This window comes from Meles meles, chromosome 20, assembly GCF_922984935.1.
Source record: "Meles meles chromosome 20, mMelMel3.1 paternal haplotype, whole genome shotgun sequence".
NCBI lineage: Eukaryota > Metazoa > Chordata > Mammalia > Carnivora > Mustelidae > Meles > Meles meles.
In genome coordinates, this window is record NC_060085.1 from 2,538,261 (window position 1) to 2,561,798 (window position 23,538).

General features: G+C 64.3%; 1 protein-coding gene across 3 annotated transcripts in view; it reads right to left on the bottom strand.

Moving 5' to 3' along the window:
- Nucleotides 1–1,535: 1,535 nt before the first annotated feature.
- Nucleotides 1,536–23,538, bottom strand: part of PIP5K1C (phosphatidylinositol-4-phosphate 5-kinase type 1 gamma) — a 49,015-nt gene continuing 27,012 nt past the window's right edge. The window contains exons 6-19 of one of the 3 annotated variants that reach the window (XM_045989919.1): nt 21,737–21,889; nt 20,268–20,567; nt 19,406–19,611; nt 18,023–18,106; nt 16,352–16,400; nt 14,770–14,854; nt 13,048–13,209; nt 12,109–12,247; nt 11,979–12,011; nt 10,696–10,800; nt 8,496–8,610; nt 7,139–7,216; nt 4,552–4,635; nt 1,536–4,320 (exon numbers count right to left, since the gene is read on the bottom strand). In XM_045989919.1, coding sequence (XP_045845875.1) covers nt 4,318–4,320; nt 4,552–4,635; nt 7,139–7,216; nt 8,496–8,610; nt 10,696–10,800; nt 11,979–12,011; nt 12,109–12,247; nt 13,048–13,209; nt 14,770–14,854; nt 16,352–16,400; nt 18,023–18,106; nt 19,406–19,611; nt 20,268–20,567; nt 21,737–21,889 — 1,596 coding nt within the window. In that variant the 3' untranslated portion in view covers nt 1,536–4,317. The remainder of the gene's footprint in view (nt 4,321–4,551; nt 4,636–7,138; nt 7,217–8,495; nt 8,611–10,695; nt 10,801–11,978; nt 12,012–12,108; nt 12,248–13,047; nt 13,210–14,769; nt 14,855–16,351; nt 16,401–18,022; nt 18,107–19,405; nt 19,612–20,267; nt 20,568–21,736; nt 21,890–23,538) is intronic. The other 2 variants (XM_045989920.1, XM_045989921.1) reach the window with 2 other exon arrangements.

Genomic DNA, 23,538 nt, shown 5'->3' on the forward strand with positions numbered 1-23,538 from the left:
TAAGGGCTGTGGGAGGAGCAAGACAGAACCAGGAACTGCGAGTGGGGCGGAGCCTGGGGAGGCGTGTCGCAGAAGAGGGTTCCCGGGGAAGTGGAGCCGGCGTGGGCGGGGCCCACAAAGCGGGACCAGGAGGAGGCGGGGCCTCGGGGCGGGGCCAAAGAGAGGCGAGCGGCGCGGCGGAGGTCTCTGGGCTGGTGCAGGCAGACGGTGAAATTTCGAGATCGTTGGTTCGAGTCTAGGCCGCTCAAAAAGGCGACGGACGGAAGCCAGGTGGGGGACTGAATAGCCTTGAGGCTGGACAGACCTTCGGAGTCACCACCATGCTGCATCGCCCGCAAAGATGGGGAAACTGAGACCCAGAGATGGCAAGTCACTTTAATAAACAGTCCCCCTGGGGCGCCTGGGTGGCTCAGTGGGTTAAAGCCTCTGCCTTCGGCTCAGGTCATGGTCCCAGGGTCTTGGGATCCAGCCCCGCATCGGGCTCTCTGCTCAGCAGGGAGCCTGCTTCCTCCTTTCCCTCTCTCTGCCTGCCTCTCTGCCTACTTGAAATGTCTGTCAAATAAATAAATAAAATCTTTAAAAAATAAAAAATAAACAGCCCCCCCCCCAGCCCCACTGAGGCAACATGGAACTGGGCTCTGAACTGGGTGGTTCAGCTCTGTTCTGTGGGTGCTGGGGAGTCATGGGAGGGTTTTTAAGCAGGGAGGGAGGGCTGGTGGTTATGTGGAGCCCCTGCTGGGCTGGGGGCCGGGAAGGACCACAGCAGGTAGAGCTGGAAAATCCCAGAGTCGCTGTTCAAAGCGCCCCGCCCGCCCGAGAGGATGGTACTTCATGTTCCAGTTCAAGCTCTCCAAGTGTGTGTCTGAGCAACACTTCACGACCTCACCCTGAAGGCCAGGTGCACCCGCTGCTTGGTGCGGACGCCCAGGTGGCCCGGACGCCCAGGTGGCGCAGACGGATTTCCGAGGACCTTCTCCCGCCGCCCTTCGTAACAAGCCAGCTTGTCACGGGATGTGGATAAACCGCGAGGTGGGGACTGGCCCTGTGTTTTTCAGGACCCAGACGTACGGATGAGAGTCCGGGCAGGTGAGTGTGGGATGGTAAGCACCTTCCAGATCATCTCTGCACGTCCGCCCTGTAAAGGGGCTGTGCTGTTCCGCATCACGAGGAAACCGGGTTTCCAGGGGCCAGCTTCGGGATGGGACCTCACTGTCAAAGCAGCGTTTCTCCAGTCGGAAATCCTGGAGAAGCGTTTTTCCCTTAAAAGGGGTCTACGCTTTACTCACTTTGAGCAACTCTGGCAAAACCAATACCAAGTCTGGGCAGTGTTCTTTCGAGCCGGGCTGCACTGAGGCCAGAAATTATTCAGCGTTTTCTGAATTCAGCTGGAACCTGGAGGCGGCCACAGCTATCAAGGCATTGGGTCCCACTGTTGTTATTTTAAATCTGACCAAGGTTTCTTTCTGCCCTCGCTCAGTCCTTAAATTCCCAAGCAGACCCCCGGAACACACAGAGGCCAAGAGAAAGAAGGTTGATGCTTATTACCCGATTTTATTAGAGAGAACTCTTCAACGTAAAAAGGAGGAGGGTCGGCGGGGAGGGGGAGGGGCCCGAGGCTGCGTATGTTACTGGGGCCAGCCGGGTGCGCGGTTACAGAGGTGCCCACAGCTCTGGGTTTGAGAGGCGGCATTCTGCGCCCGATGAGGCTGCGCTCGACTGTCACACACCAGACCACGGGTGCTGAGCACACGGAACCCCCGGAGAGAATTAAGACACACAAGGTTTGCAGTTTCGTTGTTTGGAAATCAGTTCGACCATAAAAACGACATGGGGGGTGGGGCAGGGGGGATAGGCGATGCAACTGAGTCACCAGAGAAAAGGCGGTGGAGGGCGCTGGCCCAGGGTGCGGACTGAGGGGCTGCAGCGACAGTACCATGGCAAGGGACCCCACTGGAAGGGGACTATTGCACTGAGCCGAGTGGTGGAGGGAGGGGCGAGGGCAGGTGGACAACGGAGGCTGGTGGGGGCTCCCGGGAAGCTGCAGCTTGTCAGTCTCCGAACATCTTTCGTTTTCACAGCTCAGCAATCCCAGGCTCTCCGAGATGCCATCTGAGACGCACCAGGAGGGAGAAAGGGTGTCGCCACGAAGGAATTTAGATTTCTATGCTGGGGGTGGGCGACAGCAGAGTGGGTCCAGAGCCTTCCTGGGGGGGAGGCAGGGGGAGGGAAGCCTGGGAAAGTCCATGGATTTGCTACACATTATAAATAAAGTCTTGTCTTCTGACCCCTGGCCCCCCCAAATAATAAACCAACAACTGCCATCGGCACAGTCTGCAGACCACGTTGGCATCCATGTAACAGTTCTCTGAAAAGGGACAAAGTGCCACCAACACAAAACGGGCTCCCCAAGGGGTCTCAGCAACTAGCACAAAAATAGAAACGTCATGATATCCAAGAGGCTTGCAGACTTCTCTGGCAAGTCAGCATCCCAGTGATGCCTCTGTTCCATGATTTGCTCTGGAGAGCCCGAGGGAGCCAGCAAAGCTCCCCTCCTTGCTCCTCAAGCTCCGAGTGGCTGCAGGTGCGCCGGGCACGGGCTCACTGTGCCAGGAATGTGTGCACACTCACGATGTGCCTGTCTGGCCTTTGGGGGCCTGAGCGGGGACTCCAATGCCGGCTTTTGGGTGACGCAGTTGTCCCCGTCAGTCATCAAGGCCTGAGATGCATCTCTGGACCTCTGCCTGCTCAGCGGCCACCTCCTCGGTGGGAAGGGGGCGGGACAGACTGGTGACTCAGCGCATGCAGAGACAGACAGCCATCTGAAATCGGCTTCCCGCCATCGGCTTCCCGCCATCGGGTCGAAGCCCCCTTCGGCAAGATGGAGAGGATGTCATTTCGCTTCTGATCTGGAACATCCACAGCCTTGTTCTGATGGCTCCTCTCAGGGCTGCCTTCCCCGGGCCCCACGCTGGCGCGTCCCTGGCCAGCCTGGACAGACGGCAGCCAGCCCCACAGGCTCCCTCCGCAAAATGAGCTGTGCGGGGGGGCGATGGGGGGAGATGAGAGCAGGCGAGGGACCCAGAAGAGGGACTCAGAAAATCAAACTCCTGATCCGTGGGTTCTCCACCAGGAAGGCAAGGGCTGTAGCTTCTGCTCTGAGCCAGCTCCCCGCTCCTCCTATGCCCGCAGGCCAGTGGGAGTGGGGAGGGGGGCAGAGCAGGCAGGGGGAACCATCCCCACTATGCCACCTCTCAAGGGGTGGGAGGGCATTTCTGTGGGGGCAGGACAGACCCCCCCCCCCGGCTGTCAGTTTCCATAGTCCCCCTGGACTGAGTAGGGTCTCTGAGCCCAATGAGGTTGCTTCCTGTTGAAGATGACAAGCCAAACCCATTTTTCTTTCCCACAGAGAATTTTGTCACCTATCCTGTAACTTGCTTACATGTCACCATCTTAAACAAAACAGAGAAAGCCCATCCCAGTCCTGGAGGAGGAATCTCTTATTGGACATCTGAGCAGCCTGACTATGGGAGCGCCCCTGCTCCAGGACCTGCTCTCCAGAAGCCCCCTGGCCTGAGAGCCCGGCGCTCCTCCCTTTGCCTGGACCCTCTCTTTGAGACACCAAGCGGGGGAGTGGGGAGGCAGAGAGGCCCACAGTCCTGAGCTCCATCGAGAGGGGTGGCCTCCTGGCTTTTCCTGCCTCTCAAGTCCCCTGGCAGGTGAGGTGGTGGGAAGCAGATGCAGAGAGATCACGGGCACCGGCGGGGTGGAGGGCCACCCCCAGACCACTGGCTGGCCACGTCCAAGGACATGCGTCCAGTGCCTGGCCCGGAACGCCTGAGCCCAGAGTGCCTGCGGGCACGGGGCCCCTTCCCTCCTGGGCGGCTGCCCATCCCAGAGGAGAGAGGCAACCTCGGAGTGCGGATTTCAGCCAGGGTGACCAGGCCACGGGGCACAGGTCCCCGGAGCCAGCAGGCCCTGTCCCGTCAGGGAGACACACGCAAACACAGCAAGAAGCCCGACCTGCGGCAGAGTGGACTCGCCTCCTTCTTCCGGACACGTCCTTTTTTTTTTTTTTTTTTAAATCTTTTTGTAAAAAAGCACACCTGTGCTGCCGTCTTTGTGCAAAGAGTAAGGACCCAAAATAAATACGTGATCGGACACTCAGGGAGGTTCACAGTCTCCCAGGCATAGGTAGTGGACGGGAGCGGCGGCCGGCGGCGAAGCCAGGTCCTGCGGGCGGGCAGCCCCTCCGGGAAGCAGCCAGGGCGGCGGCGGCGGCGGCGGGCGCTCGGCTCCGGGTCGGTGACTGCATAGATATTACTGCGGAAGGCAAAGTGGGCGGGGGAGGGTGGGGGCGCGGGTGAGCGCACGGCGGGGGCCGGGCGGCACCCCCACCTGCGCGGCCTCCCGGGAGGGCCCCGGTCCCGCCGCCGCCCCGCCCCCGCCCGCGCGCCCCCGGCCTCCGTCTCCCCGGCGGTCCCGGGGCAGGTGCGGCCGAGCGGGCGGCCCGAGGCCCCGGGCCAGGGCGCGGCGAGCCGCGGGCGCACTTACGGTGTCGCTCTCGCCGTCGGAGGCTGGGCGGGCGCGCGCGCTATAGTGAAGCGGGGAGTACACCCAGCTCCTCTCGTCGGTGGGCTGGGCGGGCGCACGTGCAGGACGGGCGCAGAAGAGCAGGGGTGCGGAGGCGCGAGACAGGCGAGAGGGAGGAAGGAAGAAACAGAAATAAAGGAGGCGGACCCCCACGCGCACGACCAGTAGGCGGCTCGGCCCCCGCGCGGCCCTCCCCGGACGGGCCCGCCCCCAACCCGGACAGCTCTGGGGTCGGCGGGGCGGAGCGGCGGCAGCGCGCGGGGTGGGCGGCAGGAAGCGGTGCGAGGAGCGCAGGCGGGGCCCGGCGCAGCTGGGCTTGCTTGCTGTCCCCTCCCCTCCTGCTCGGCCCTCAGCGCCGCAGCCTCAGACCCTGCCTGCTGCGTGGCCACCGTGGCTCGGGACACGCAGGACCCTCCCCTGGGGGGCCTGGGTGATGACGGCAGTCGGAGGCGCAGGGTGGGGCCCATCTCCTAGTGCCCAAACGCACAGATCGGCCGGGGGACACTGAGGCCCCGGCCACCCAGACAGCAGGTAACAGGCGCAGCCAGAGGGTGGGCTGCTGTTCCTCCAGCTGCATCAGGGAAATGGGCTCCATTCTGGGTCAGACTCGGGGGGCGGGGAGCGCACGTTCCTCCAGCACCTGTCCCTCCTGGCGCTGTTCTCACCGCAAGAATCCCCATAGCCCCCTTCTTCTCATTCTTCCTCTTTCCCGGGGACCCCCACACCCTCAGTCTTCACCGCCCGAGCACCTACCCTCCTTGCCCGGCCTGTTTGCAGTAGGGGACCTGACAGGCACTTGCCCTGCCTAGAGCCACGGAGGCCACACCCAATGAGCCCCCAGATGGCCACGCCCAGCCTTGCCTCTCCACGGGTGGCTTTATCCGAGCCTCATGAAGGACAGGCACCAGTAGGCGGCCTCCGTGCTCTCCCGGTGAACGCAGGACCCCTGCCCTGGCTGCCCCTTGGGGCCCCCATCAGCTCTCCCCACCTCTGTGCCCGCTCCTCCCTGGTCCTCCTACAGCTCACACTGCAGAACCCACCCTCCCGGGCCAGACTGCCGGCAGCCGCACAAGGCACCTGACCCACCGGGCGTCGTGGGCAGCTCACTCTTGCCTCAGCACCTGGCCCAGGGCCACACACACCCCGAAGGCCGTCCATCCGCGGACCGACTGGTACCAGGGCACAGGGGCCCTGCTCACAGCAGGGGTCACAGCACACAAAATCGGAGCCTGCCTGGACGTCCGGGGATGGGGCCTGCCTGGGGCCGCCCACACCCGCTGTCCTGCACGGGGCAGTCACAGCACATGTGTAGAGCCTGGGTAGCTGCCCCTCTGGGGCCAGAACTAGGACAAGAGAGTCTCCGCCTGAACCCGCAAAGAGCGGGCCCGACAGACGGAGGGATCGTGGGCAGCAGGACCCAGAATCCCGTGCTGACCCACAGACGCATGTCCCCAGGACTGCACGCCCTCAGGCCGCTTGCACTCACCCAGCCTGCGCACTTGCTGCCCCCCTGCTCCTGTGTGCCCCGCACCGGCTTCTGCTGTGCCCTCGACAGAGTCCGCCCTTCCTTCTCCCACCTCCCCACACCCGGGGCGGGGGGCAACCCCTCTCCGGGCCACCTTTATAAGCCGCTCCCCCGGTGAGGGGCCCTCAGGACCTGCTGTATGTCCCCAGCTCTTGGGTCATCTTAAGGGAGTGGTGTCCCTGTCTCAGTGGGACACAGCACGGTGGGAACGTCTGGGGAAGTGGCTTCCACTTCTTGGGTTTGCTTGGCAGAGCTGGACGCCCAGTGACACTCAAGAGGCATCTGGGCGGGGCTGGGGTGTGCGCCTCCGAGGGCCTCACCTTGAGAAGAGAAGCTCCTGCTCCAGGCCTGTTCTATTCAAGCTGTTCTACCTGCTCGAGCACTGTGTGGCTCTGGGCAGGTTACCTGGCCTCTCTGGGCCCTCACTTATTGCTCACAAGAACAGGAATGGGTTCTGAAAACACCATTGCTACACGATCTCCACACAGCGTCCCAAACACAACGGGCAGAAGGGTGTCTGCGAGACACAGGGCCTGCTTGGGAATTCAGACCCAGGTTTTCTCTAAACCGTGCCCTCTTGTGGGCTTCCTGGGGAGCCGAGATCGTGGTGTCCCCACTGTGAAGAGGATGTGGAAATACACCTCCTCTCTCCTGCAGTTAAGAGCTTGGCTTTGCTGACCCAAGGGCAGCAGCCCCGTGGGGAGCCACCGGCAGCCAGGTCTGAATACAGGACAAGCGTCCACCAACTTGTCCCTGACTCAGGCTGGGGCTGCGGTCAGACGCAGACCCCACCACCACGGCCAGGTCCCCTCAGCCCTGGCTGTGAGCCTGCAGGCCTAGGAACGCCCACCTCAGGGGGATCTAACCAACATCACTGGGGGACACATGACCAGCCTCGGTCGTGAGGATTCTTTCCCAAGTCCCTTCTCAGAGGACGAGGGACAGCCAGAACCTGTAGCTCCCTGCTGCCTAGGGCGGTGGAAGGGGGGCTGGGCTCCCTGGACGCCTGCTGTGGTCACTTACAGTCCCTGAGGAGCTCAGCGTCACGGCCCGCAGTCGGCGATGCCGGGGAGAGTAAATCCAGTACCTCCCATCGGTGAACTGGGCGGGCCGGGCGGGCGGGGGAGGAAGCAAACAGAGGACAGGATGAGGCAACGGGAATCCAGCGGGTGGTCAGGTGGGGAGGGCGCTGGGCAGGGGCAGGTAAGCAGATGGCCAAGCGGGAGGTGAGTTTGGGGGTGGCAGGATCCCACGGCAGCCCGTTAGCTTCTTTGCTGCCCACAGGGCCTGGCCGTGTCAGGACCCAGACGCACACGTAGGACACGGCCCCCTGGGGCCTCCTCACACACTGATCCACGGGTGGGACACAAACCAAGCCCCCAGGGACCGGGAGCTGACGGCGGGTGTGGGGACACATAGTGTGTGCACCTGTGACTTCCAGGCCGGAGAGAGGCCCCAAGACAGAGAGCGGGGGGGGGGGGGGTGCTGGTACCTGTAAGGTGGCCTTATGGCCTTATCGGGCCCCCAGCAACCCCGCCACGGGGGCGGAGACAAGACTGAAGGCCTGGGAGGAAGACAGGCTGTCCCCTTCATCAGATAAGGCCAAGTGACGCCTGAGCAGGGCCATCCGAGGAAGGCAGCCTCAGGACCCACTGTCCGGCGGTGGTGGTGGGGTCGCTGGATGGGACCCTGCGGGTTCCCTGGCCCCCTGCACCCACGTCACCCAGGCTCCCGGCCCAGCTACCCCGGCTGCCTGCGGGAGATGCGGTGGGGGGGGGTGTCCCCTGCCCTGGAAGAGAGGTCCCGGGTCTCTGGGGGCAGAGCCCCTTCCAGCTCCGACAGACCCCCACCCACTCCGGGAGCAGCCACGAGTCCTCGACCAGTGAGGACGGCAGTGCAAGCGCACGGCCCCCTCGCCTCCCCGAGAACAGACCCCACCTCGCTGCCCCCGCCCCCGAGTGGAAGCAGAATCACACACTGTGCAGTCCTTGGTGGCTGACCCCGGGCCTGCCCAGGAGGGGCTCAAAGCTTGAGGACTCCGGATGCTTCCTAAGGGGACGTGGTGGTCCGGCTAGAGCCAGGACCTGGACCGGTGGACTGGCGGTGCTCATGAGGCCTGGGGAGGAGCGGCGCGGCAGTATCCTGGCCTCGGAGTGGCCTGGCCTGGACGGCGAGGGGCAGGGCGCTCCCACACCATGTACGCGTGTGTGAATGCGTGTAGGGGCACACTGGGTGTGCAAGAGTGTGTGGATGTGAGTTGACCAGTGAGAGCACTGTGTCACAAGAGTACCTTGTGAGTGTGCGTGCGTGTGTGTGTGTGTGTGCACGAGCGGGTGTCTGGCCGAGGGCCGGGCAACGGAAGGAGCCGTGGGGGACTTACAAAGTAGATGTCTGTGGCGGGTGCGTCCTCCTCATCCGAGGCCTGGCTGGCGGGCTCCGAGGCCTGGCTGGTGGTTTCTGCTTCGGCAGCAGCAGCGGCTGGGGAAGCCTCCACCCTGGGGACACGCGGGGACACAGGAGTCCCGGAGTGGGGCTCTGAACAGCATCCCAGGGCCCCAGCCCCAGCCCGTCTCCTCCCCCTCATCAGGAGGTCATCACAGAGAAGCCAAATAAAACAAACCTCCCCCCCACCAAATACCTCCGCGGCAAAGAGGAGGGAGTTTCTGCCCACTCTCATGTGTGAGCCTCTCCCCTCCCCTGCTTGAGGGCACCAACACCGCTGGGTGGGTGCTGGCCTCACCACTCATCCTCTGGGCGACCTGGAAGGTCCTTGCCCATTGCTCAGCCTCAGTATCCTCATCTGCGAAGCAGGGACCCCGGCCCCCGTGCCCAGAACCTCTGTAACCTTCACTGAGCACTCACTACGTGCCAGGCCCTTTCAAGAGCTTGGCATGAATTTCCCCCGCGACTGTCCCCTGGGCCGGGGGCTGCTGCTGTCCTGAGCTGCAGATGGGGAAACAGGTTCCAGATGGAGGGTGAGGCGAGGCCGAGGCCTCAGCAGGTGGCTGGGTGACTGGGCTGCAGTTTCCATCTCACGAGCAAAATGCCCAGCTCCGAGGTTGGGGGGAGGGGCACCTAGAACCACAGAGAGCTGGTTCTCCGGCCGCGGGGAAGGGGGCTGGTTTGGGGGCAAAGACTGAAAGATGAGTCACACCGCAAAGATTCTGGTAACAGGAAAAACACGGCAGGTGGCAGAGACCACTGTGTGCGCAGGGACACCCGCATATCTGTGACGTCACCCTTGCCGGCAAGGTGCGGGCTGGGCACGTGCGTGACCACTAAGGAAGGTGTCTTGGGATAGAAGAGAAATTTTAAAGACCCGTAAAGCAGAAATCTCAAGGGAAGCAAGAGAAACTTGGTAACAACGCAAACAGAGCCACCTGGACCAAACGGGACCGACAAGGGTGTGACGCAGCAGGACGCCGCCCGTCAGTACATCAGACCCCGCCAGCTCCCCTCTGGCCCCCCGCAGGGAACACATGGTTCCCCCACACGCCCGCTGACCTTAAAACATGAATTCTGGGGTGCCCGGGATGCTCAGTTAAGTGTCTGCTTTGGCTCGGGTCGACCCAGCCCCGCGTGGGGCTCCCTGCTCAGCGGGGTGTCTGCCTCTCCCTCTCCTGCTCCCCCTGCTTGTTCTCTCCATCTCTCTCTCTCAAATAAATAAAATCTTAAAAAAATGAATTTATGTTTGACTGCGAAGGCTTTGATCTGGTGTTCATATACACATCCATTTGGAGCGGCCGCTTTCTTCCACTTGTAACTGAACACAGACAGTCCTAAGCAGGGAGCCGGGCTCCAAACAGCTGGAAGCTGAGAGACCTGCGTAGACAAACCCTAGAGCAGGGTCTCTGCCCGCGCCCCCGCCCCCGCCGTGGCCTCCGTGGCTCTCCGCGGGGGCTGGGTGCTGCGGGGGGGGGGGGGGGGGGCGCGACCCTGGCCCCTGTCGGCACAGGAGCCCCCAGTGTGACGAGCGCAGGTGGCCCCACCACCCACAGGATGAAAGAGCCGGCCCACGGGCCCCGCGGATCGCGGCAGGACGAGCGGCAGGACCCCGGCGCCCAGGACAGCTCCTCACTGGACAAGACAGGAGCGCGGACCGCAGCGGCCGTGCGCGGGGACCAGCCAGATGCCGGAAGGCAGGCACTGAGGAAGAGCGGCAGCGAACGAGAGACACAGAACAGGGCACAGCCGGCAAAGCGGGCTGCGTCCAGAGCTGCCCCCGAGGACCCAGAGACCCCCTCCCGCAAGCCCGGGGTCAGGACCAAGTGGGTGGTGCGTGAGAGCCGGGACCGACGCGTCGCTCGCAGCTCTGCCGGAGATCTGAGGCCCCGGATGAGGCAGCCGACCCGGCCCCCCCGGGGCCCCTGCGCAGACTGCCGGGTTCCCACACCCTGCATCCCCCGCTTTCCAGGAGGAGGCCCTCTTCCCAGTCTCTCCCCCAACCCCCCCCCCCCCCCCGCCCAGAACGTGGACTACATTCCCCAGCCTGCCTTGCTACCGGGTGGCCACGTGACCGCACTCAGCCAATGGGACCAGAGCAGACGCCCCTAGGCAAGAGTCCAGAATGAGACACTCACCCCGCGTCCTCTTCCTTGGGGACCACGATCTCAACGCTGCACGCGGGCTCTACCTGCACCGTGATCTGCTGCAGGTCCTCCTCCACGTGGGTTTCCTCCTGGGGCCTAGAGGCAGTGGGACGCCGCACGTCACTCTCTCTCCTAACTCTGCCCACCCCCCCACCCGCCCCCTGCCAGACAAGCTCCAGGCCAGTGCGGGTCTCCAGCCCTAGTGGGAGCCTCCATGGTATGCTCTCTGGGTGCATCTGACGTGCATCTGACCCGTGCTCTGAGCTGGTCCAGCTCACCCCTGGTCCCTCGGGCTGTCCTGCCCACCTGGGGCCTGCACAGGGGCAGGGACTGCTTGTCCCCCTGGGGCCATCCTATAACTCTGGTACCAGCAGGTGCAGGAGAGTGACTGCTGGCCTGGATCCCGCCCACTCTCCTGGGGGGAGCTGGGCACAGGCCTGGGGCCTGGCCTGGAGGTGGGCTGGTTCCAGAGCTTTCAAATGTCCGGGCCCCTGGGATACGTGGGTCAGAACATTCTGGCAGCCGGGCAGGCGGGCGGACTATCTCCCAGTGACAGCCCCCCCCCAACCCCCCAACCCCCCCGCAGCAGAAAGGTCGCTGGGGCGGGAGCAGGCAGAAAGATGGAGGGAAGTGCATTCTACCAAATGTACTTTATGCATAACTTTTTTTTCCCCCAAATGGCAGGAATAATGGCCCCAACACTAAGGGAAGCAACGCCTGATCACCGTGCACTGTGGCTGTGTTGGCAACCGTGGAAATGCGCCCGAGGGCAGTCAGTGGGAAGGGAGCCCCAGGAGCTCCCCGCTCATGGATGACCTCCATCTGCTCTGTGCCCAAAGCAAGGGGCACCCAGCTAGGCTGGTGGCAAGATGAAAGGCAGAAAGAGGCCCAGAGGTTGTTTTCTCACATATTCATAAAGTATTTCTAGAAAGAGACAAAAAAAACCCATCCAGGGGTTGCTCCCAGGGACGGGAACAGGCATGGGGCAAGGGAAGGTGTTTCGCTATATTCTCTGTGTACCGCTTAGAATAAAAACATTTAATAAAAAGAACAAAAGGATCAACAAGCAGGTGTACGGGTCTTCTGCTTGCCCACCCCTCCCCCACCGGGGTGTGGACTTTGGAGAAGACTCCAGTAACTCAGGATTCTGTGCAGTTCAAGAGCCTAACTTAAATACGTGCCCAGGAGAGTGGTCAGAGAGGCAGGGCTCTGGGTGGGCAAGCCCAGGGGCTGCGGGGGGCGGGGGAGCAGGGAAGCTGGGGGTCTCAGCTCACCGGCCATCCTGTCCCGAAGACTGCGTGCGCCGCCTGCAGAGAGAGAGACCAGAGCAGGTGCATCAGGGGGCTGGGCCGCCTGCCCGGTCCCTCCCCCCACCGCGGGGAGGGGGCCCCTCCACACCCTCACCGGTACCGCGGCTGCTCCGATGTCTCTGAGGGAGACCGCTCCGGGATGGAGAGCGACGTGGAGGACAGGGTTGTGGCGATAGAGGCAGTGGTGGCCTCCTCGAAAGACGGCGGCGTGCAGGGCAGGAGGTCGGGCCGGCCTGCGCGGGGCGCGGGGGCTGTGGGTGCCTGCGGCAGCCCGGCCCCACCTCTCTCTGCCTCCACCTGCAGCCTGGCTCGCCTGTAGCCACCCAGGTCCCCGCCCCACCTGCCCCCCAACACTCTGCTCCGCTCCACCGCTGTAAGAGGGCAAATACCTTCGAAGTTACCCTTGGCACAGAGGTTCCCATAACCCGCTGCTCTCAAACCGCAGTCCAACCCTGCTCAAGCCCACAGGTCCTGCGGAGCCGCCGCTTCCTCTTTCCTCACCCTCCCCGACTTTGCTCCAACCACAGGCCTCCTGCTGTCCCTCCAACGCACCAGGTCCCTTGCTGCCCCAGGGCCTTTGCATGTGCAGTCTCTCCCTTCCTTGATGCTATTCCCCCCAGCCCCTCCCTGCCAGGAATCTTTGACTCTTTAACTCTGGGAACTCGGAGGGACCTTCCAAACCATCACACCCAACCCCATCAAATGCGTCCTCCCTCCAGGTCTCAGGGCATCTGGCAATGGGGTGGGTCACCTCCTCGGGTGGTATCTTCTGTTCAGCTCTCCCTGTGGCCATCCTAGCCACTCCCCATCCCCACTCCCTGGATGGCTGCAGCCCTTGGGCTGGGACTGTGTAGGGAGGTGACTGGGACCCAGGACCCTCCCGTCCAGGTCGCCAGCTTCTAGAACCCCTTCCGCAAACCGGGTTGCTTCCGGCACGCCCTCCCCTCTCAGCCCCGCAGGGAGAGCCCTTTCCCCAGCAGACCCCTTCTCTCTCCTTTCCCCAGAGCACCCTCTCCCTAGCCTGCCCAGTCACCTTCGTCCTCTAGCGTGGGGTAGCTGCGGGCCCCGCGGAGGTCGTACTGTGTGTCCTCGCGCTCGCTGGGGATCTGGCTGGCCGAGAAGGCAGCGGTGGGCCCCAGGGGCTTGACGGCCAGCAAGGCACCACGGCCCTTCTTGGATGGTGAGGACTTCAGGGCTGTGGAGAGAGGTGGACTGGCACTTGGGGCAGCCTGGGAGCCCCGTGGCCAGATCCCGCCAGCCCCCATCCCTCCCTCGCATGAAAGCCTGCTGCCCACGTACACAGCCCCCACTGCCAGGCCTCCAGCCCGGCCCTCAAGCCTGGGCAAGAAGCAACATCCTTTGCAAAGGAAACCTCGTCCTGCTTCCTACCCAGCTCTGCCTCGGGAGGCCCCAGAAGCCCCCTCTGGCAGCCCACCCCGGCTGTGGCCTCCACTTTCAGACACGTAAACGGAGGCCTGGGGCCATGCGGGGCTCAGGGCCAAGGCCCTGGCTCCAGTCCAGGAGGAGTGGCCTGGGCAATGTGGCTCAGCCCTTCTGAGCTCCAGCAACCTCGTCTGCAGCAACAGGGTCAGACAAGGGGGGTGACCCCCCCGACGCCCTCTGCCCCCCGCTGACCGTCACCAGGTTCTCTCCCCGCTCTTCCTGTGAGCTCGGCCCCCAGGGTTGGCCAGCACGACGCCACGCACACAGCAGGTGCTTAGTTCACCTGGTGAGCAGCCCTCCCGTCCCCGGAGGCTGGCACCTCCCCCGCACTGACCACAGTGAGAACGCCACCCAGGAAAAGTTCTGAGAAGTGAGACGCTGATGAAAGCAAACGGCTCGCTCTCGAGAGACAAAGGCCAGAACCGTGGGGTCTGCCCACGTCCGTGATGCCAGTGATCCCACTGCCATCGGTTTCAAGCTACTGGCTCGACATCAGGGAACATGGAGTCGTGCCGGCTGCGCGAGCTGGCTCCAGGGGGCTGGGCGGGGTCACCGCCCACATAGGCCTGGGGACCCACCGGGATGGTAAGGTGCACGCTGAGACCGCTCCCACGAATGACTCTGCCTGAAATGCCCATGCCGTGCTGGGCCCCGGGCTGGACACTGGGGACACAGAGGGACCGAGGCTGACAAGCACGCTGCCTTCTGGGCGCACAGGGAGCAGGGGGTAGATGGCAGACAGACAAGTGGAGAGAAATGACCCATTCGGGCAGCATATGGAGTCCTGGCCTGGGGTGTACCAGGCTCTGGCCCTTGAGGCCCAGCACAGAGAGGGGACCCTCTGAGGACACCCACAGGACACGGGCTGCCTCTGTCCGGTGCCCTCCTTGACAATACCTGGCCCGGCTGACGGCCAGCTGCCTCTGTGTCCCCTGAGGCCATGTTTCCCTGCCCAGGAAAGGCCGCAGGTGGTCCCCGTGAGGACCGGCACAGGCCCAAATGCACCTGTCATGTGGGTAAACACATCTTGCCCTCTGTACGGATGGGGAAACTGAGGCATGGAGCAGGGCGTCCCCCGCTTGAAGTCACAGAGGCAGGACGCGGTGGGGCCAGAACTCAAGCTCAAACAGCGGGCCCCAGGCCCCGTGCTGGCGTCCTGACTCCGCTGTTCTCTAGACCAAGTGCCCGACCGAGGTCCACGGATGGCCATATGGCCAGAGGAGGGGCTCTGGGTTTATCCCGCTCTTGGCGACCCCACCTCCCCGTTCCGCACCCCCGGGGGCCCTCCTGGTCAGAGGGCCTGGAAGCTCACAGGAATTCTTCCGGAAGACCGTGTTGCTCATGAACTTGAAGAAGCGCTCGGCATAGAAGCTGGGCCGGTGGACAGAGACGGTGTCCTGGGGAGAGAAGCGGGGCCCGCGGGCAAGAAGGGCTGAGTGTCCCCACGCCACCAATGCTCCCCGCGTCCCGTGAGACGGCCCAGGCCCCACGGCGTCAGCGGGACCGAGAGACGGGTCCACGGCCCGGGGCTGGCGGGTAACCTGGCAGGGAGGGGCCTGGGAGGGACATTTCTTCATTATAAACCCATCTGTGCTTTTAATCCTTTGAACCACGTGAATAGAACAGCAACCGCAAAGAAGTAAGTGAATAAAGAGCAAAACACGGAAACTAGAGGAGTCCTCCAGATGTCCCCAGACACGGCCTGGGTCCTCTGCCTGCTGTAATGTGACAGATCCCATAGGGACACACGGCCTCCAGAACGCACGCGACGTTTCCCATTCTCACTGCAGTGAGGCTGGACTGCAAGACGGGGCGCTGGCCGAGGGCGTGGGAGCCAAGACCGGGATGGAGTTCCCGCCCTCTCCTCTGCCTGGAGTGCAGTCGGGGGCCAGCCACCTGGGCTGGGGGCTGAGGGCCATGCCCACAAGGACCTGGGCCTCTACCCCACGGGCCACCCTGCCTGCCCCAGACGGCTCACGCCTGTGACATTACTCTGATTAACGTCTGGACCCCCAGGAGCTGAGCCAAAGTTTACTCTGGGGATGACATGTGGCCTCACTGGGACTTGGCAACTCTCCTTTCTGCCACGGCTTTCTAGTGCCAGAAAAGCGTTTCCTGCTGACTGGCTGCCCCCTGGACCGTCTTGGTGCACTTTCTGGAAGCTTCCATCTGGACCGCCCCCCCCCCCCGCCCGCCAACAGAGGGGAGTGTCGGGGGCTTTTACAGACTACGTGAACACAGACAGCTCTTAGCACTTTAGTAAGAACTGGTCTGCAGGGGGCCTTGGGAGGAGAGGTGTGCATCCAAGGCCCCAGCCAGCTCGTCAGCACAGCCGGACCAGGGATGCCTGGGGCCCCCAGATGGGCTGTTTGCTCCCCTGCGGCTGGTCCTCAAAGTCTCACGTATTTGGAAATAACCCACTGCCAGGGTCCACGTGTTGGCCGTGTTGCAGGAAAAAGGCGCATTTTAGCCCATTCTCAAGCAGCAGAGACATACTGTAGCAGGCCTCGGCCGTCGAGGCGATGGGTCAGCGTGGTGCAATTGGACACAAGCGACCTCCTCCCTATCATAACACGTTTCCAGAACGTTCTCTGCCGAGCTGGCCCCTGACGCTCCTGGTCCGGCTGTCTTTGGGGAACCCTTCCAACTCAGCTTCCAACTCTCCTCCTCCAAGAAGCCTTTCTGTCCCCCTCCCCTGTGGAGATCAGACCTCCTCACTGGAGGTCCTCAATGGAGGTCCAGCTGCCTGTGTCTTCCCTTCCTGACCCTGAGCCCTTGGCCTGTGACTGCCGGGTCACACGGCCGTCCCCCGTAGAAGGAGGGAACACGTCTCTCGTCACAGCGCCGGGGGACCGCTGTGCTCGCGGAACAAGGAACGCATGAACGACACTCACCCCGTCATGCACGAGGGCCTTCCAGGTGTGCTCCAGCTTCTTGATGAACCTGCAGAGAAGAAAGCGCTGAGCATGTGCCTAACTTCGGGGTCCGGTGGTTCTCCTGCGGACACTGGGCCGTGTCTGGGGACACCTGTGATCATCACGACAGGGGGTGCGCCTGGCACGGAGCAGGTGGGGAGCCCCGGTCTAGAGAAACGGAGGCTGCCTGCAGCGCCAGCCGGGGGCCACGTCCCTCTTCCTGTCCCCTCCGTCCCCATCCTGGCCTGCTGGCAGCTCCAACCACTACTTCTCTGGGGGAGGAAAAGGCTTCACTGCTTGACCCCCTGTGGCGGACTGGAGACCAGCGCCTCCCAGAATACAGCCTTCCCCTGTCCTCATGCCCTCGGCTGAGCCCTGGTCCTCTCAGCTGAAATTACCGCCTGGCACTGCAGCTCTAACGAGGCCCCTGCATGCCTGGGCTGGGGACAATGGTGCCTCCTCCGGGCAGCCTTCCTGGACACCCCCTCATCCGCCACAGGGGAGGGTCCTCTCCTCAGCACACACGCCCCAGGATGGGTATGTGACTGCCTGACATGTGCCAGCCCCCTCCCCCCTTGCCTCCACTCAGAGCCTCTGCAGAAACCTTAGTTTGCTAGTTGAGAAACTTCTTAATTCTGCTCTAAATCGGGAGGGACGTCCCTGTAGCAGAGGTCTGCCCCAGGTAGGAACGCAGGCTGTGAATGCTAGCGTTGGATGGGCAGGAGCCGAGTTTCGTCCGTAGGAAAGAAAGACACACGAGGGAGAAGTCACCGCTGCTAGGTGGACAGGAAGTGGGGACCACCGCGCCCACAACGCCCCCTCGGTCTGGTCCGGATTGGGCAGGAGGCACACACGCTACTCTCAGAAAAAAACACGAACGATTAAGGGGCGCCTGGGTGGCTCAGTGGGTTAAAGCCTCTGCCTTCGGCTCAGGTCATGGTCCCAGGGTGCTGGGATCTTCCCCTCCCTCTCTCTCTGCCTGCCTCTCTGCCTACTTGTGATCTCTGTCAAATAAATAAATAAAATCTTTAACAAAACGCTAATGATTAAACCACGCTCACGGCCGAGACCTCATAAAGGACGAGCGCGGGTAATGGGGCTGCCGACACCCCAGCTCTGAGCTGCAGGTAAGGCTTCACGGACTGCTCCGGGGCTCCGCCGTGCTCGAGACCACACAACGTGTGGCTGTGGCCTTGAGCGTTTCTTCCTGCCCCTCGTATGAGCTGTCCGGGGATGCTGAGCCTCGTGGCCACGGGGCGCTCCCATCTTGCTCTTTACCCCAGCACACGGCACACAGCAGGTGCTCAGCAAACAGGGCTGCATGGAAGATGGGCTGGCGACACCCTCCCCGGCCCTCGCAGGCCCCATGCCAGCCCCGACTCTAGCTGACCGGAGCTCTCACCACGCTCCTAGCACAGATCCTGCAGGTGGTGTCACTGGGCTGGGGACCAAATGCCTCCCTTGAGGGCCTGGCAGCCGGCTGGGAGCCTTCGGTGGGGATGGCTCGGGCGAGTGGGGGTCGGATGCGCGGTGAGCACAGGGCTTCTGGGAGCAAGCGAGTGCATGCGGGAAGGGGGAGGTGGGTGGGGGGCGGGCAGGGGGAGACGCGGGGAGCCAGGGCAGGGGAGAGGGAGGGAGGGCGGTTCCCACCTGTAGGACTGCAGGATGTCAATGATGCCGATATGCAGCAGCAGACGCTCGCCGCGGCCGTTCACGGCGGGAATGCCGCCCATCCTGGGGGGGGAGCACATTCAGCACCCGCCCCGGACCCCAGCCCACTCGCCCCCTGCTCCTCTCAGACCGGCCACTCTCCGCGGGAGGCTGCGGACAGCCCAGCCCCTCCTCCCGCGTGCACGCACACGCACATCCATGCACGCGCACGCTCAGCCCGGGCAGGACCACCAGGGCTTCTGGGTGCCGTCCCGGGGGGTTAGTGGTTTCACTCGGCCCCAGGCTCCCCCACGCCCAGCCCAGAGCGGTTAGTGAGGTCACACAAGGCAGCGACTGTCCTCAGGTCACCAACGACCCGCCAGGCTCAGGCCCCCGCAGGCCCCTCTCACGGCACTGCACGCCCTGCTGAGCTCACCTGCGCACCCCGCCGTCCCCTGCTGGGCCCCGCGCAGACCCTACAAACACCGAGATGGTGCGAGGTCGGGCCGGCCCTGGGGGACTTGGCGGCTCCCCACCAGGCTGGCCCTGTGCCGGGCTGGGGCCTGCTCCCCGCCACCCCCCCCCCCCCCCCCGGCTGTGTACTAGGACAAATGCCCCTGCTTCCCCAGCTGATGATGGGAGGTGAGGCCTCCTCCTCCTTCAGGCCCCCCCACCCCGGACTGGTTCCCAGCTGTTCAATGTACAGCGACAAGAAGCCAACCTCGAACCTGACCGCGGTGGCAGATACCACCCAGACTGCCTTCCACCGGCTCCGGGTGGTGTCCCGGGACGTCTGTGGTCCTCGTGACTTCGGGGGGCCTCCTGGCACCAGGTGGGAGGGCCAGGGATGCTGCTCAGCCCCCCAGGGCCCAGGACGCACCCCCCCCCATACAGAATGACCCGGCCCAGTGTCCACAGTGCCGGGAGGGGAGGTGGGGCACCCATGAATCTGTCTCCCCACCACACCTCGAGCCCCTGCGGCAGGACCGGGTCAGCCCGCTGTCTCTGAGCCTAGGACCTCGTCCTCCATCACAGCGGCCTGTTGTCCCAAGGGCTCTGGGCCTGGCACCCTGGTCCCCAGCGCCACAACCGTCTTCAACACCTTCCCAGCTCTGCTACGGACAGTGGTGTCTGAACCCGCTCGGGGCTCCAGTATGTGGAGGGGCCCGTGTCCCCCTACAGATGGCCAATGACCTCCATCCACTGGCAGATTCATCTGGAAGGCCCTGGTCATCACACAGCCGCGTGTCTGTGTGTCCACCCGTAAGACCCCCGTGGGGTCCCAGCGCAGACCAGGAACCGGCCGCAGATGGTCTCGCCCTCCTGGCCAGATCCCCCGACCCCCGCCCGCCTCCCGCCGCGCCAAGGCCCCGTGCCACCTACGTGTCGTCCGACTCGATGGCCTCGCCCCGCGCGGCCCCGCCCTGGATGGACTCCATGGCCGTGGAGTAGAGAGCCTTCTGGCCCAGCGGCCGCTTCTCGTCCGCGCTGCTCTGGGCGCCCTCGGCCTGCCGCTCACGTTCCTGCTGGTCGATGTTGTGCACACCCAGGAGCAGACTGTAGTCCATGATCTTGAAGCTCTCCAGCACCTGCCGCAGGGGGTCAGGAGATCACGCTCCCCGCCCCCTCCCCACACCCGGCTCCGTGTGGTCCCAAGCTGCGTCCGGTTCTGTGCCCGCCCCGTCCCACAGCCACACGAGGGCCTGTCCTGACTCCCGTTTCGTGTGTGGTGAGGAGACCAAGGGGGCCAGGGCCCGAGCCACGCCCTGGGCGGAGGCCATCTGGGGGGGCCACCTCTCAAAGTCGGAACTGGGCATTTCCTTCCTCCTGACAGAGCTCCGGGCTGCCCGGCGACAGCTGGGGAACCCGGGACCCCTCCTGGCCCCAAGGGCTCTGATACCTGGGCTCAGGGAAGCAGGTCTGGAGAGGCCTGGGGGGTCATCTGGGGAGATTGGGCAGTTTTCAAAGAGGTCTGGGGGCCAGCGGTGATGGGCCGAGGGGCCAGGGATGCCGCAGAAGGCTCTGGAAGGCCTGGGATGCCCCTCATCTCTAGAGCAGCAGGCACGATGCCCCCCGGGCTGCAGGGGTGGAGGAGACCCCAAGGACCCGCCTACAGGGTGCTCACGCGCCGGCCGCTCCCTCCAGCGTCCCTGTGGCCCGGAGCCACGGAGGCTTGGAGGCTCGGAGGGCTGAGGGCCCGCCCCCGCCCCCGCACCCCCTGCCCAGGTGAGCCCCACGGCCTCACCAGGCAGTCCCGCTGCAGCGTCTTGACGAGCGCGGAGAAGGTGTCTGCGTCGAGCAGCAGCCCCTCGGGCATGTCCTGGATGAAGTCCAGGTCCTTGTAGGTGGGGATGGTCTTCTCCTTCTCCTTCTTGCTGGCCCGCCGCTTGTAGGTGGAGCCCTTGAGGTCGAACTTGAGGTGCATCTTGACGACCCGCGGCAGGACGTTGTTCATGACCACCACCCGGATGTTCTTGCCGCCCGACTGCACGCAGTACAGCCCGTAGAACTTGGGCAGCAGCGTCCTCGGGTTCTGGTTGAGGTTCTGGGGGCGGGGGAGGGGCAGGGTCTGAGGAGAGCGGCAGCCTGGGAGCCACCCCCAGGAAGCCCGCCCTGACCACCTGGGCCCCGGGCCAGCCCCTCCCTCGGCCCTCCCAGCGTCCAGACGTGCACCGGGATCTGTGTCCCCCGGATGAGAGGCTCCAGGAGGGCCCCCGGCCGAGGTGTCAGGGCCAGACCAGCTGTCCCACTTGCCCACCCTGGGGTGACAGGGGGGCCTGGCCTCTGGGCGCCATCCAGGGCAAGAATCGGCAAACTCCAGGGGAAGGTCAAGTCCAAACACCCGCTTGTTCTCCTGCCGCCGGCCGCAAGCTAACGACTTTGTGTTATAAAACACTGGGCGAGAAGAACAGAAAACTAGCGTCTTGGGACGCGAGGTTTCCGTGAAGCTCACATTTCAGTGTCAGTAAGTGAAGGTCACGGGCGCCGGGCCACCCGAGTCTGCTCCCTCGAGGCCCTTGGGAGCCCTCCCGCTGCAGCAGCGGGCGGAACGGGGATGGGAGAGGTTGATCGGCTCTTTACGGGGAGCCTGCCGACCCCCGACCTAGGGGAGCCGGGGGCCCACCCCAGCGTCACGTGCCCCAGACGAGCCCCCCAGGCGCAGGTGGCGCACGGTCCACGCAGAGCTGCCCGGGAAGGCCCAGGGGGGCAGGGGGGCACTCAGGCGGAGCCCACCCCCTCCGTGCCAGCAGCAGACCCCGGCTGCCGCGTCCACCTCCGCCCGGGGGTCTGTGGAGCCCTTCCAGCTTGTGAGTCACATGGGGAACGGGACGCGCCCCAGCAGCGGGGCCTTTGTGACATGCCAGCTGCTGGCCCGGCCCCTCCCCCACGCCTGAGTCACCAGCTCCACGAGCCCCACGAGACGAGACATGATTTCTGGGATCCGTGACTCAGGGCTGCTGGCGGGGGGTGGGGGCTGGGGAGCGAGGGCGGAGCGGGTGCCCAGCCCCCAGCCCCCCGCACCCCACCCGGCTCTAGGGAAGGCCCCGCGGGCCTGGATGGCCATTCCTGCCTGCCGTGTCGGGGGCCGCGTGAGGGGGTCCTGAGGGTGAGGCTCAGTGGCCCAGCGAGGCTTCCCGACCCGAGGAGGGTGGGCGTGCCCGGGGGACTGCTGGGCGGCACGTGCCAGGGTGCGGGGCGGGAAGGGCCGCTCACCATGTAGTAGCCGGGCAGCAGCTTCTGCAGGAACTCGGCCTCCTTGTGCATCACGGTCTTGATGATGAACTCGTCGTCGCTGGTGACGTAGAACAAGGAGCCGCTGGCACCAGGGTTGGACAGCTCGATCAGTGGCTCGTTGCACAGCGAGTACTGGGGGGGCAGGGAGTGGGCAGGTGGGTCGCTGACACCCCACGGGCCCAGCGGCTAGCGGACAACTCTGGAACAGGTCCCTGTGTCAGCCTCCTTTCACAGATGAAGAAACAGGCTCAGAGAGGGAGACTGACGTGCCCGAGGCCACATAGCACAGATTCGAACCCCGGGCTGACCGGCAGCCTGGGTGCTGATCTCCTAGGGCTCAGTCCCTCTCCTGTGAGCACCAGACTCCCGGGTATGTTGGGGGCTGGCACATCAGGCCAACACTCCCTCCCCAACCTCCCCCACAGCGAGGGGAGGCCACAGCCGTCGACTCGGGCTCAGGAGCTGCCTATGGGAGCTTCTGAGTGGGGCTTCAGGGCCGGCTCCCTGAATGGGGGACTAGAGCTGGCACACCTCGGGTTTGTGCCCTTCCCTCCACCCCATCCATTTCCACCTGGAATGCTGATGTGAGAGCTGGAACCCCAGTTGCCATGTTGGCTCAGAAGGTGACCTTGAGTACGGAGGCCACGCACCAGAACAACAAAGGGGAACCTGTGTCTCGGGGCGCAGCCCCCCCGGCACCTGGCACCCCTACCTCTCTTCCCACCGACATCTGCTTCACCTCCGGGCCTGCTGTCCAGCAGCCCCACACATCCTCCCCACCGACAGGACATTCTTGGATGCAGGGAGTTCTAAGGGTTCTGATCACGGAGGGTCCCCAGCGCCCGGGACAGTGTCCAGCCCAGCTGGAAGAAGGGCAGGTCCTACAGGCTGCTCTCCCCGGGCCTTTCCAGCTAGTGAGTCCATGAAGAGCTTTTCAGGACTAAGGTTTCTGTCCCTCGAGCCCCCCCAAGGCCTGAGTACCACCGGTGTACAGCACGGAAGAGGCCACCGCATGTCCCCCACTGGGCGGAGGGTGCCGGCCCGCCACACAGTCACTGCTCGGTGAAGCCTAACATGGAGGCTGGCAGATGGCGGGGGGGGGGTGCAGAGGACACAGCTGAGAAGCAGGGACGCCCCCTCTCCCGGAGGGGCCGCAGATCCTACCCACCCGCAGCCGCAAGCCACCAATACCCACGGAACCACAGAGGCCCACGCCCAGGCTGCCCGTGCTCTCCCTCCTCACCTCCCACTGCTCCTAGGACGGCAGCGAGGGGCAGGCAGGGACCCCACGGGGGCTGGTGTCCACGGCCTCTGGAGCCCACGGCTACCCCAAAGGCACTGCAGCCGACCCCAGCTAGCAGGAGGGGGGGAGTGCGGAGAGAAACGAGTGGTGGAAGGGGATTGTGCACTTTGTACAGAAGTCTAGGAGCAGACAATGTTCTAGAACCACATGGCTAAGAGCAGCTGCCCTCAGGGAGCGTCCCTGGTCCGCGCATGGGGTGAGGCCTCACAGGGCCCAGGCTGCCGGGGTGACAGGCACGGACCTTTCAGCCAGGTCACCAACCGCCAGGGTGGGGTCGCGGGCAGATGACCCCAGATGTGCCCCCTTCTCCCTCAGAGCCTGGGGGGCACCTGGGGCCCAAGGCTGACTGACTACCCATGCCCCCGGCTCCCTCCTGCCTTCCCCAGCTGAAGCTAACAAGGGACAGCACGGGGCTCTCGCAAACAGGAACAGTGGGCACGCCCCCACGAAACTCCGGACCCACGGCGGCGGTGGCCCC